The sequence below is a fragment of the Condylostylus longicornis genome, unplaced genomic scaffold, assembly GCF_029603195.1.
Source record: "Condylostylus longicornis isolate FDR11 unplaced genomic scaffold, ASM2960319v2 ptg000458l, whole genome shotgun sequence".
NCBI classification, from domain to species: domain Eukaryota; kingdom Metazoa; phylum Arthropoda; class Insecta; order Diptera; family Dolichopodidae; genus Condylostylus; species Condylostylus longicornis.
Window position 1 is genome coordinate 20,461 of NW_026578416.1, and position 14,197 is coordinate 34,657.

At 45.7% G+C, this 14,197-nt stretch overlaps 2 protein-coding genes across 2 annotated transcripts; both read right to left on the reverse strand.

Annotated features, from left to right (window-relative positions):
- Positions 1 to 738: 738 nt before the first annotated feature.
- LOC129617201 (uncharacterized) lies at positions 739 to 2,156 on the reverse strand. The gene is made up of 6 exons (XM_055532574.1): positions 2,114 to 2,156; positions 1,819 to 2,052; positions 1,557 to 1,771; positions 1,227 to 1,491; positions 1,009 to 1,158; positions 739 to 956 (listed from the first exon to the last, which is right to left on the reverse strand). The coding sequence occupies exons 1-6, from the start codon at positions 2,154 to 2,156 to the stop codon at positions 739 to 741; spliced, it is 1,125 nt and encodes a 374-aa protein (XP_055388549.1).
- An 8,895-nt stretch (positions 2,157 to 11,051) lies between these two features.
- On the reverse strand, positions 11,052 to 11,756 carry LOC129617202 (golgin subfamily A member 6-like protein 2). The gene is made up of 4 exons (XM_055532576.1): positions 11,714 to 11,756; positions 11,567 to 11,670; positions 11,236 to 11,451; positions 11,052 to 11,186 (listed from the first exon to the last, which is right to left on the reverse strand). Exons 1-4 carry the CDS (start codon positions 11,754 to 11,756, stop codon positions 11,052 to 11,054), a joined length of 498 nt encoding a protein of 165 aa, XP_055388551.1.
- Between the last annotated feature and the right edge of the window lie 2,441 nt (positions 11,757 to 14,197).

The window sequence follows — 14,197 nt, forward strand, 5'->3', positions numbered from 1 at the left end:
TACTACGAAGAATGGGATTGATTGAAATAGCTTCGATATTGAAATGATTTCATCCGATAGCTTAGAATCAATCTTCGATTCTGAAGTATCGGAATGGCGTGACGGGTTCCGAATAACGACGACTGGGTGGCTTATAGTTGAGGCAATACGTCGTGGTAGTTCCTCATCCGCCGTAAGATGATACCGAAATGAAGCTTCCAGCAAACGGACAACCTCAGGGAATGCGTACCTGGAAATAAATGACTGATTGCAGCACCTTCTATCGGGGCTTACCAGTTGGGAACTTCCAATCCGGCATTGATCCGTCTCCTAAATTCCGTTCCACTGATGCTTCTAGTTTCTAAGGATTTTTCTTGCGCTTCAGCTTTTTCCATATAGACCTTTTTCTCTGGCACGTATACCAGCTGCTTGAACGACACTGGTTTTATTCCCAGCTCTTGCGCGTATTTTTCAGCCAGAGCTTGAGCATCATATGGACCGTAGTAGTCGTTACCTGTCGCATCTTTGCAGCCTGAATTTGCAATTGTTAACCACGTAGTCAAAATTTGGCCCTTCATACCTGCATGATCTCGTCCGACCACCATCTGAGTGAATCCGTAATTTTTGCGACAAATCAAATGTTGTATTGTTTCTTTTGGCCCAGCCAATCTCATGTGATATGGAAGATAATATATTTCCACGCCACTCCCCTGAAGATTCGGCTGAAGGACTTCGTACGTCGGAACTGAGAGAAACATACTATGGGAAATTAACAGTCACACCCAATGCACCTCGAACTTTTGCATCGAAATCGTCTTGTTTCGAAGGGCCTATCGAAGGATGCACGACGACCTGTAAATTGTCAGTGGGTCCATCATGAAGGCTACGCGTGAACATTTCAACATGAGCTCGATGGAGTGGATTGCGACATTGGAAAGCTAAGACATCAGACATATTGCAATAGCGTTCTCGTAGCTCTGGAAGAGAAACACAGATAAAAAGGTCACACACTCCATGAACATTACTTACCCGCAGGAGTTGCAACTCTAAGCTGTGATGGTAACCATGGGCGCTCTGGTAAGCGGATTCCTCGAACAATTGGACCTCCAACGTAGAAAGCTCCCATTTCACTTTTCATATAGTCAATATATGGATGATCACGGGATGTTGTATTGAAGACTAACGAGGGAAAAGAAGCCAAATTGGAGTCAAAGTTTTTCAAGGAGATCTTGAATATAGTGACATACCCTTCAGTGCTTCTGTGGTCTTGTCTGGCTTCCATATGTCTTCGACAAGCATGACGGCTAAATCTCCTCCCATTGTTGTGGACCTCAATAGAAGCCGTTCACCTTTCGCGATTTCCCCATCGTGAGAATCAAGTACGACTGGCAACCCCCACAAGGAACCCTCCGGCAATCTCATATCGTGAACGCACGACTCGTACTCTTGTTTTGTCATAAAGCCTCTTAATGGTGAGTATCCACCGTTGATGAGGAGTTCGAGGTCGCAAACCTACCAGCAGTAGCCCATAAATGAAACAGCTCCAGGAGAAAGACTCCCTTGAATCGACTGCATACCTGTCTTTCATTCAATTCTATAACGCGATCGTAGTGGACGTTGGGCTTCAACAGTAGAGGGGCCAATACTTCACTTCGACCGTTTCGCGTAACTTTTCCTTCTGTGAGAAGGTTCACCAGCCCTCCGCCTCCGTGAGGGGCTTTCTTGGTGTTCGAGACTCTGGTATGAATCCCACACTCCGATGCATGGCGATGAACGAAACGGCCCTCGCGTTCTGCAAATGACAATTCTAATAATGCAGCTCGATCATTCTAGAGGTACCTGATTCGTCAATCGAAACTGGAACCGAAGTAACGGTATCACCGAAAGACTTCCATACATAGAAGTTCGTTGTACTCCCTTTCTTGGAGAGGGCTTCACGAAGTGTTTCATCGTTGTAGTAAAAGTACGGTTCATCCAAAGTCACTTCCAGAAATCCCTGAGGAGAAGTAAGCGCTTTTTTGGGGACTGTACTACCTCTCTCCTGGATTCGCATTACCTCGTATGAATCCCTGTCTTTTTTCCCAATAAATGGATTGAACGGATCAATGTAGAGTCTTTTGTGCAAGGGATTTACTGGAAGGCGATGATGTTGGCAATACAATGTAACGTCGTTCCATTTCCAGTTGACGAGAGGATTAAACGTCTTTTTATCCTGCTCCCTAATGCAAGTGAAGGCAATGTAAGCGTGCCGATACCGCTTTTGCTGCCTACCACATTGGAATGGACGTTCTCTGATTTCCTTGATCGTTACGACGACCAGTAACAACAATTACGCGCTGGTGCTCCTGTTCATGAAGGGTTTCAAGAGCGCGTTGTAGAGGTTCAACTTTCGTCCAATAATCAAATTCAGATTCCGATAAATCGTGGAACTGTCCTGGATCAAAAATTGAGGCTGTTCAGTTCATGAACTAAGCATTACCGTGAAGGCGATGAAAATCTTCTCGGGTGTCACATTTGTCCGGCTTGAACCATTGAAACGTTTCCAAGATGTGGGGGTATCGAGACAGCAGCAAGTTGGCCGTTTGAAGAGTCTCAGGAAAAAGGTGAAGTGTGTCGACCGAGATCACTCTTAGGGAAACACCGGATAGTTCAGGACATTCCTTGATTGCCCTGCGCAGCGAAGGATACCAGTGACATGGGTGATGGCTGAGCAACCCTACCTGTTGAACAGATCAATAGCGACGTTATCGGAAACCAGCCAAGCAGAAATGATACAAAACGAGGCTTCGCCGTGTTTTAGGGGCAACGACAGAAGTGACTTCTTGAACGAGTCGAACAAGAACTCCATCCTTGCTGCGTAAGGCATAGTATCTCGCAAGACGAGTGGGCTTTTGGATTGCGTCGCCCAATCATCACGAATTCTTGTCTTGTACTGTTCATTCGAGTGAGTTTCCGCGTCTGCTTTCAGTTTGAACGTTGTTTCTCCAGCAGCGGCTGAAGCTGATCTACTGTCTACCAAAATTGATCTACTGTTGAATGTTCTTTGAACAATGTTTTTCCCATTCGCTTGTTCATATTTGAACAAACCCTGCAATGGGAGTCGGAAAGTTGAAGAAAAACGAGCCCTGAGCATCATAGTAAAAGGGAAAGTAAAAGACTGAGACTGATGTTAGCTGCATACAGGGAGCTCTGAAGCCAGTGAAAAGTTTGAGTTCTGAAAATAAAAATGTAGCTGGAAAATAACGCAAGCAAAAGAAACGATTGATAGCGAGGAAATATGTGGGGGAATTTGAAAACTGCTCTCAATTTCATCTTCTTTTTTGTTTCTTGCTTTTACTGGTTGCAGCTGATTTTGATTCTGTAGGTTCGATTGTTGCCGAAACTGCTGCAGAATGCTTTCTCACTGCAAGATGCGGAAGAGCGCTTTCAGCCAATAGTGCTCCACCTAACATTCCTATCAGCAGGGTGATACAACCAAACAAACCGCGTTTTCCGGCAAGGGCCGATATTGGTAAGGTTGCCATCACCGAGTCTATAAGTGAAGGGGCATCACTTTTTCCTCCAACTGCCATGTATGTATCGACAACGGATGCTAAGACCTCAGCTTGACGACTTGAAAACTCAATGGGTGTCGCAATCGTTCTTCTGAACACTTTATCAGATTCTGCCGCTCCCAATAGTGAGCTTCTCCCCGCTCGTGATAACTGCGCATACGTCGCAGCAACACTAGGACTAATATTTTCGAGACATGAAAGCAGATCCCCAACGAAGAAAAGCCGAAGTGAATCGTCTTCGCGAACGTTCAATCTTTTTGACGCCTTGAACGCTTCCTGTGAATAAACGTCTCGATAATCCTTCATCCGCTTTTGAGTCAAATCCATACAAGCAACCATCATGGGTCGCAATTCAGTCGACGTGAGGGTTTTCGCTGTGACCACGCTTCCTGGATACTTCACTGATGAGAGATGTTTGAGATCGAATTTCTCGAAATATCGGTCCAAATAAAACTGTGAAACTTCACGAACGACTCGACCCGATTCATTCTGCTCTTCCACTGTTGCATTGCACAACGGGGTGGATACAAGTAAACAAAATACTGGGAGTAATGCACAGCAACGGGTGACAGAGGGTTGCATTAGGGGATAGGCCAATCAGGTACTGCTCCTGCTTTATTGCCAGACCTAATCAAGAACATCGACTTTCCACACGTTGATCTATGAATCCGCCAGGGAATTGGACATCATCCAATCCACCGATGATGTTTCCAATACCTGGTGCTCCTTCCACTTCTAGTGCAGCCTCCAGTCAGTTGTCAACTATGTTTGCCCCCCTTGAAGGTCCGCTTGGGGTGCCACTACAGCACCAACCATTATCCCCTTACCATCCCTCTCGCCAACCACAGCCACTCGGACGACAACTCAATCCACCTGCAGCTCCCCTTCATTATGGTACCACACAACGTGGCGAGAAGTTTCCTCTCGATTTGGGCCCTTACCTGGAAAAGGGCATTCCGTTGAGAATGTCGAAAGCTTGCGAAGATAAAAACATTCAATTTTTTGCTTCGAAGTTTCCTGAAGGGTTCGATCTTCCTGACCTTGTTGCACCAATTCAAATCCAAAGGGATGTGAGCCAAATCGAGATAGCAGAGGTAAGTAAAACAATGTCACACTATGAGTCCAATGATCGTTTCTTCTTTGCAGGACGCGTCAATGCTGAACAGTGAAGATCGAAGACCGATCAATTTTCGCAATCGAGATAAATTAAGCAGAACCCGCCCCGTCAACCCCACACGACTACCGTGGAGGCTGACAGATAGCAACAAGAAAAACCTTATCGGAAGGAAGACCGATTTGGATACGTCGAATTATTTCGTTATGGTGGAAAAGGTAAGCCGTTTTCGATGAAGGTTTCCTTGTTTCTTGTCTGTATGCAGCTCTCGATTTTTGCTTTTAGGCATCGTCCATCGAGCTGGTCCCGCTTGATTGCTGGTATACATTTTTCACAGACCTTCATTCAGATGGACAAGCCGAGCCTCCTTCAACAGATTTAGCCGAACGGAAAAGAAGAGCTGCATTAAGATTGGATGAGAGAGCATCTGGTATGCTGGTAGCAGACCTTAATTTGTTCTGAGTTCGACTTTGCGGAATTGTGTTTCTCAGCCCGCTTAGCAAGTCGCATCGGTAGACCAGATTTGGATAGTGGTAAGATTGGACGTTAAAAATAAGGTTCAATATATCAATCTGTTGTCCTTAGAGGGGGAAGAGCGTCCAACTAAAAAGGCTAAAGGATCCGAGGGAGAGGCATTGGAATCCTTGTATGCCGAGGATGGCGGATTGAAGAGACAGCAAAAGAAGAAGATAAAGTCGATCTTCAAGCACAAGAAGCGCGGAATGAAGAGAGATGACGAGGACGTGGAACATTCGTAGGCTAGCGAGGGCAATCAACGGGGTGATTTCGGTTTATTAGGGCGCTGAATTTGGGTGAGCTAAAGCGTCATGAGGTTGATTGGGACTGGGAGGATGATGGAAAGGCGACAGATGATGAGGAAGATTTGGGTGAAGAACAGAATGAAGATGCCGATGAAACAGTAAGACAAACAAACAAGGTTGCAGATATTCCATGAAGTTTCAGAAAAACACTTTTGGAGAATCTGATGATGAAGATCAAGGCGGGTTAACAAAGTTTGGACAGCAAGTCACATCTGCGTTGGAAAGTCAAAAAGAACAAGATGCAGATGATGAGCTCGCACAGTTCAGTGATGATGAAGAAGATGAAGAGAAGCCATCAGTGAAGGAATCCGAAGGAACTGAAACGACTTCGCCGCCGCCAGCAGCGGATAGCAAGAGGACGAAGGACGATGTAAGGATGTTGAATCTTTCGGTTTTTCATTTTGGCTTCACCTTCAAAAGGGATCCACCGTTTCCTCTTCGGTTAGCAAAGGTGGAGGTCCTTCTAAGGCGCCTTCGGCGACAGGTGGAAAGCTCGGTGCAAGGAACGGTGCTAAAGATGAAGCAATGACCTTTGAGGCTGTTAAGCAGCGAGTCATACGAACACTGTCACTCCATGGTGGGAGGATGGCCACCAAAGTAAGTGCAAGAGATCGTCTTGGTTTAAGGGAATGTGTTTTAGCAATTCATCAGTAGTTTCAAGATTACTTCCAATAAATCCGATTTATTCAAGTTTGTACGAAAATCAATCAATGAGGTTTGCGACGTTTCCACCGAGAACATAAATGGAGAACAAGTGAAGGTCTTGGAATTATTGGTAAAGCTTGAACATTTAAGAAATATTGCACCTCTCTTCTTCCAGGCTCAATTTCGCCAAGCGTAATCTTTTTCTGAAAATTGCGGGACACATGTAGCGAATGTATTAACAGTTGGCTTTTTTTGGAGAACCTTCAAAACATAATGGGTGATATTGCTCCGACAGAGCGTCCAACTGATTTGGGCCCAATGCCAAATGATACAGACGCGCTGGAAGGGAATTTTCTCAAATTTTACGAGCACATGTTCCGTTGGTTGGGATATCGAGCTTATCGTCGCAGTCAATTCCATAAAACCAGAACAAATGGTTTCACAAGATTTTTGACGACAGTATTCATCATTCTCGTCACTACGCTTCTACTTCTTGGATGGATTTCGAAATTAGGTGCTTGGTTTCATTCACAAGTATCGTATTGGTCGAATGGATGGCTCTTTGTTCCTGGCCCGCCCGCTGTGGAAGTTATCAGTTGGAGTTTGGTCCCTCTGTTCGGCATTCTCTCGTGTATTGCGTTCCTATCGAGCATTCACATCACAACAAGCGATTATTTTATCGCGATCAGTCTCTTCATTTCTAAAGCTGGTGCAATCGCGTCTCTTGTCATTCTACTTGTTGAAATTCTTTTCGTGTATCCTCTATGCTGGACCGACTTTCTGCGGTCCGACTTGAAGGAATTTTGTGAAAGTGAACATGATTTTGTGTGGAGTTACACCGCTTTATCATTCAGCGGCCTCCAGTCATTGTTTGGGGTTGCATTTGGAACGTATGCGGCGATCGGAGCCCTTAGTCGTATGGCGTTTTATGCGACTTCCCCTCTTTGCTGTATCATTGGCCCCCATTTCCGTGTCCATCGATTCCGTTCAATTCGATCCATTTCAGACCTCGCTAGTTCACTCAGAGACGCACATCCCGTAATCTTCGATCCCCGCGTCCTTAAAATGATCGAAGCTGATTTGCAAACATCAAAGAAAGCGGAGAAGCTTTCAGAGCAGGAAGTGGAGATTGCTTTTATCGCATTTGAATTAAAAACCATTTATCGGTTGCTTGAAAAAGTCTGCTGCTCGATTTGTGATTCTACCAGAGATCGCACGCATGATGCTTTCTACCTCGGGAGTGTTGATGAAAATAAGTGTCCCAATGGCTTTGGTATATGGATTGACTTGAGACAAGACGGCGAAACACTTTATGGAAACTGGGATCGCGGTAAGTTGGTTCATTATTTCAGCAGCTTTCGGAAATGGCTGTTAAGGATTTCCTTCTATGGTCTCATAGGAATCCCCCAAGCCCCATTTGAGTCCTTCGCCAAAGCTCTCGGCTCTGCCTTTTCTGCATCTCGAATCGCGTTTTCGTATCAGTCGGCTGATGATCCGAATACTCCAAGCTTTGGTACGCAGTAATACAGAAAAGTTGATAATTAAGTTGATTTCCCCCTTTCGTTTGTTCTCAAAGGAAATTCAGACGTTGAAATGTGCTTGTCTGGCGTTCCGCTGAAGGGGTTCCCTTCTCTTCTCTCAGTTCATAAAACAAGAAACGGTCTGCAACGGAGGCATTCAGTCGATATCGAACTGTCGCTGGCGAGCACGTTTTCTCCTTCGGAGCGGTGGAGATGTGGAGAAGAATCTGAATTGGTGGAAGGACAGAAATCAGAAGAGCTTGAATTGGAAGACAACTTGCACAACAGGGTTTCTCAGAGTCTGTCGTTTGCGCAATCAGGCCAAGTGAAACCAGCGTCTGTTGCGGAACAACACCATCCCTTCTATCGAGTCGGAATATGGTTTCAAAAACAAGACGCCCATAGTGACAACCAAAAAATGGAGACAAAGTGTATCGTGATTGTGTGCCCTACTGACTGGACGCTTAAACAGGTGATGACCCAAAGCTTCACAGTCGAAGTAAAGGCTCACGAAGCGCCTTGAGAACGCCTCGATAATCCTGTTGTTTCTTCACAGTGTTTACTTTCGAGCGGTTCAATGGCTGCTTTCTTCAGTTGCTCTTCTGAAATACCAATTTTGGTGGTTTCACAGCAACGGCCTCTTTCTCAAATGCAGGAGTGGTGGGATTGGTTGCTAAGTCCGTTGCCATCCTCTTGCAAGAAGCACCCCGTGGCCATTCCAGATCTGGCAGCCATACTGAGATCGCTTCAACACACAGGTGAATCTTGACTTCGATTTCGTTGAAACTGTATTCTCCTGAATCCCCAGGTTTCGCTGAAATTGATCTAATTTCGGTGGGAACGGGATCCAAACTCCTGGTTTCCACACTACAGAATTTCCCTACCCAGTTCGAGTTCCATTCAGTCTCTTTGCTGTTCCCACACTTCACTTCGATATCAAGGGTACCCTGACGTGGATAGTATACTGGAATTTATGCCTTCTGGATTTCAGGATGTTGGTCTTTGCAGAAAGTCATCCAGCAACGTTACAATTTACACGACTGGACGATCGGTACCAAGATAGACATTTGATTTTTGATGCCGTCTTCTCCCATCAGAGACTCGGTGGTTGTTCTGAGTCAACACTCTACTCTGCATACGATATTCGCCGCGCTCTAAGCAAACTGGAAGATTGCGATACCGAGGTCTGTCCGTTCTTGTCTGCTGGTGGTACGTTCGAACTTTCATGGAGGGATGCAGTCTGGTGGTCTTAGGGACTCTGGATCCCAAAAGTGATGTGGACATAATTGATATCGACTCATTGTTTCAAAAGTCAATTTCACTTGAGGAAGGACCGAACCCATCGACGAGTTGGGCCTGTGCACTTCAGATGATCGTCAATTGTTTCTGGAAGCCTAGAATCGCAGAAGTCGCCTTGCAAAGTAGCGATATCGTTGAAGATCTTCGGTTTGTACCACGACATTTGATTTGCTGGCTCTATCGCTCTTCCGTTTTTAGGTCGGTCATCGTGTATAACACTCGAGCCTACCAAAGACACCCACGTATCCGACAGTAAGCGTTTCGCTGTAAACGCGGTTAACATCTCATGAGTTATTAAACCTGTCTTAGATCTTGTGAGGGCGTTTCCACTTTTCAACAATCTTCTCAAGTGTTACCATCCTGATATCATGCAAACCAACGATACAGCCCCCAAATCTCCACCAAACAGGACATTTCGCGATGCGGCAACACCCTGGAAAATTTCTGACTTGCCTCTGCAAAACGGCTCATCAGTTTCCACATTCTCTCCAGGGTGGAACCAAGCGCAGCCGACGAGAGGTCCGACAATCTTTCCGACAACCTTTCCGACAACAGCAACCTCTTCAACCCTGGCAAGAAAAGTAATCGTGTATTACAGCATCCACGTTGGTGACCTTCTCCGTGCGCTCAAATTCATGGACGCCAAAAACAGCACCATGTTCTTATTCCGAGCATCCTTTCCCGCACTTCGATCCACAACAAAATACAGAACCACCGCGATAAAGATGAGCAGTTTCCCTCAAAGAGGTGCACTCCCTCAATCGCTCTCCCATAACACAAACCCAATGATTGCCACCAACTACGTCTCTCCAACACAATTCCTACAACAGCTAATAGCCATTTGAGCCCAACACAATTCCTACAACAGCTAATAGCCATTACATACAGGCTCAAATGGAGAGTTGTTTGCATGGATTGGTACACAGAGAGACCATGACAACATGAGAAATTCAAGCAAGCCCTTGTGCAAATATATAGCCATCATGGCATATCATATTACCACAACAATTCCAAGACTACTACGGCCACTTTGTGAACTTCTCGTTTGCACCAGGGGTCAGGTTATCACTTCGATGGGCCTGGAGATCATGACTCTTGAGTGTCTGTATGACAATCACCAACTCCGTTTGAGTCTTCTGTTTGGGAGGCATGTGTCCCAGTTTCTTTTCAAAACAGCATGGGTGATTGTTGCTGCTTTAGGCCATAGTGTTCGCCGTCTTTGCGTTGTGGACTGCAAAAACTTTCTTGTTCTGAGGATCAGCTGGTCAAAAGTAAATAGACATATCTAAACAAATTCAAAAACGTTCTGAGGATCAACTGTTCAAAAGTAAAAGATCTAGACTTCAAAAACGTTCTGAGGATCAACTGTTCAAAAGTAAAAGATCTAGACTTCAAAAACGTTCTGAGGATCAACTGTTCAAAAGTAAAAGATCTAGACTTCAAAACAAATTCAAGTATATTAAATAAATCATCAATTTCGGCTTCAGATCAGCAGTGGGGTATCAGCGAGATCCAGATTTCTACATACTCTACAGTATTCAGATGAATGATATTCATCCGGTTCGAAACCATAAAAAAGAGCAAATGTACTTACTCCGGGTCCAAGTGGACTTCTAACAGCAGATGACGGTACTAACTCATTAGCTTCCTCATCTTCCCGAACACAGGGATCGCAGAGGCAAAAGCGTGGCGGAGGATACCGTTTCGGCATTTTCTTTTCCAAACGTTCCTGGCGCTCCAGTTCCTTTTTTTTGCGCGCCGCTTCAGCAGCACGTTTTTCCTGAGGCGAGTTCAAGATTAGTAGTGCGGGCAACACACACAATTATTTTTACCGCTTCGACCTGGGCTTTCATTCTGGACATTTCTTCTTTCTAAATAACGACAGTAAAATTGACAACAAGGTGAGAAAACGAAGAACCCACTGTTTCGCGCTCCATCTTAGCTCTAAGTTCTTCCAACTCCCTCTCCTTCCTCGCAGCTTCGCAAGCTAATCTCTTTTCCTATGATACCTCCACTTTTCGACATGACATGTATTTTTGTTGACTATACCTCTTCTTCAATCTTCAGTTTAGCTTCGTCAGCCTTCAATTTGGCCTCTTCAGCCATCAACTTGGCCTCTTCAGCCATCTTCCTTTCCTATAATTCCAGGTGTCCGAACAGCACCAGAAGCACCACCGACCTGTTCTTCGAGTTTCCTTTGTGCCTCCCTCAGTTTCTCCTCTTGAGCTCTTGCCTTCTCAACAGCTTCCTCTTTCTGAACCAACAACATGCACCATATGCAAGCTCTCTTTTGAAAGACTCACCAATCTCTCCTGTTCCTGTTTGAAGCTTTCCTCTCTCGCATCAAGCTCTGCTTTCTCTTCCTGAAGCTTCTTCTCCTCGTTCTTGAGACTCTCATCCCTGGCGTTCAGCCTTCCCTCCTCTGCGTTCAACACGGTTTCCTTTACTTTGAGCCTTGTTTCTTGAGCTATTTTCATAAGCGCTTCCTCGTCGTTCTGGTACTGAACAACAGTTGCACCCTGAAAATGAAACAGTGTTGCCCCTTTTATCGATGGAACGCACAACTGGTTCTTGCCGTGTAGGCCACATTTCTAACTCTCTTCTCGTCTCATCCTGTTTCAGCACACATCAGACCGGCCTTAAATATCGAGCTGCTGTTTCACGTACGTTTTTATTTGATTCTTGCAAGGCGTCAAATCTTTCTTGAAAAGCTCTACGCGCGGCCTCCTCCGCTTGGCCTGAAGGATTGATATTCATATGAAACGCAAACAGTTAACTCACTCATATCTCGCGTCACGACAGCTTTTTTCGATCGACAGAACATCTTCAATACAGTCACAACGCGATGTTCCTCGTGCAGCCCAAACTCCCACAAAAATCATAGTGTTACGACCATGAAAATGCCGAGATGAACCACAATAAAAACAACGATCAAGACATCTGCTATCTTACGGAATCCGTGAGGGCACAGAAATGCTGAGAGGGAGAACCAACGAGTCTTGAGGCCGAGCTAGTATTTCTTCCGAGGGTGTCAGCTTGACAATCTGATGAGCACCTTCAGGAAGTCCCAATTCCTATACCATAACGCATCAGCAATGTAGTTATAGCTAATTTCTCACCCGCTCTTTCTGTCTCAACAGCTTCTTTTTGACCTTTCCAAGGAGAGTGTCAAGTTCTGGTTTGTCTGAGGTGACTGAGTCTAAGAATCTGCAGTGGGGCATTATTACTATGCGACAGAAAGCTAATGCCTCACGTCTTAAGTACAGCAACGTGCTTGCAGTTTGTGTAGAAGCCCTCGGGGAGCTCAGGTGGTGTTTCGCCTGAACAGGATGAATACAAGAATGACGGGAAGACTATATGCCAGTATGTACATGTGGGAGACTCAGCGGTGGTGTCTGCCCCGTTGTTTCCGAGATCCTGCAGCGCCGAGTAGCAACGCTTCCTTGCAGCAGGGGGGGCACATGCATTAGAAGAAGGAAGCGACGTTGAATGACTTGCAGCTGAAGCCATTTGGGATCCAGCCGCTGGGGAAGCATCGGGAACAGACAAAGGTGAATGGGATGACTGCGTATCGAAACTGGGACACTTCTCTGCCAGCGAGGATGGGGCAACTCGCCCAGAAGCATAAAAGGGAGCTTGTGGCTCGGAAGTTGAAGAGGATGTAACAGCAAGATGGTGGGGAAGTTGAGAGAGGCTGTTCAATAAAAATGTAGACGGGGGCTGTGTTGTTTGAGTTGATGACTGGAAAACCGGAACAGAAGGACCCTGGAAGTGAACGAGTTCTTCTTGTCGAGACCGATCTGAAAAGAATGGCAATCCGGAAGAATCATTCAGAGGATTGAGAGGAATGTAGTTGGCGCTCGACTGAGATGGTACTTTCTGTCGACTTGGCTCTTGTGAGACGGCTTTCATCAATGCAGTCAGTTGGACAAAGCAGGCAAGTTCAGCTGTTGATGAAGCGATGCATTCTTCGTCCCTGCAACGACATGGTACTGTTTCGAAACAATTGTCACTTACGCTCGCTGAAGTTCCGCTTTTTCCGACGCTTGCAGTACAATGGACAGCGCTGACCGCAATGGGTTCAGCTGCTGAAATTGTTTCTCGCATTGTTTAGCTGTGCGAGTTCCCGGCATTTCACTCTGGATTCAAAAATCACGGGAGGGTCTTGAAAGCAGAATCTTACCGCTATCTGTTCCCAATTACCCCATCCGTGTCTCTTAACGGCCGCAAGAAGGCGATTGTTATCTTGGCACGACCACTCTTTCTTGGGAGGGGGGCGCAAAATGTTCTCGTACCTGATGATGATTAGCAATAGATATGGACACGGATTAGTTCCCTACCTTTCACGGCATCTCATATCCGTTCTCCATGGCATATGACGAGATATCTTCGTCCATTTTCCTCTGCCATAGATGCTCACAAGCAGTTGCAAACAAATGTCTTCATGCTTGGTCCAAGCCCCATGACGAAGGTCAGACTACAAAAGGAACCTTAAAATTTGGACTGGCAAATGCCGAGCACTTCCTACAATGCTAACACGAAGGATACCTTGAGATTATGCAAATATCTTGCTCTGCATTGAAAATTTGATCTCCCAGGGAGCCTTTGTGCAATGCGAGTCCACCGCGACGGTCCAGTCGACTGTACAAAGGTGAGCTCAGGAGACGCCAAAAAGGGAGCATACCTCTTGTCCAATCTCCTGGACTGCGGCAATCAAGGCCTTATCTTCTTCTGCCGTCCATTCGCCACGAATCAGATCTGAATTGAACAAACAGATACGTAACAACGCAAGTCAGCGTTGCCTCTTAATACCCTTGTTGAGTCGTCTTTGGTACCTCTCGAAACACTGAAATGCAGTCCTTCGAGTGGCTAGCTCTTGAGCAATAGTTGTCCAGTCACGCCTACCAACCCGATGTCATCACTAACACGCACATGATACGTACCTCGAATGGTCTTGTCCTAATCTTTCTAATGTAATATCTTCCTTTTCCGTGAACTCTTCTCGATTCACTGTTGGATCTAGGTGGTGCGTCCACTGCACTTGACAGTCTCGTCCAGACCTAGCACCACAAACATACTACAATTCACTCCACGGAAGAAAATACTGCTTGCGACCAGGCTAACGTACCACTCAATTTTTGAAGACATTGCTAAAGCTACGGAGTCCCAAAACAGGGTCCAGTATTCGGAAAGTGTTGGTTCCATTCCGTCACTGAACTGCCGGAGTCTGATTCCGTCTTCGGGCTTGGTGAATGAGAAAACTTC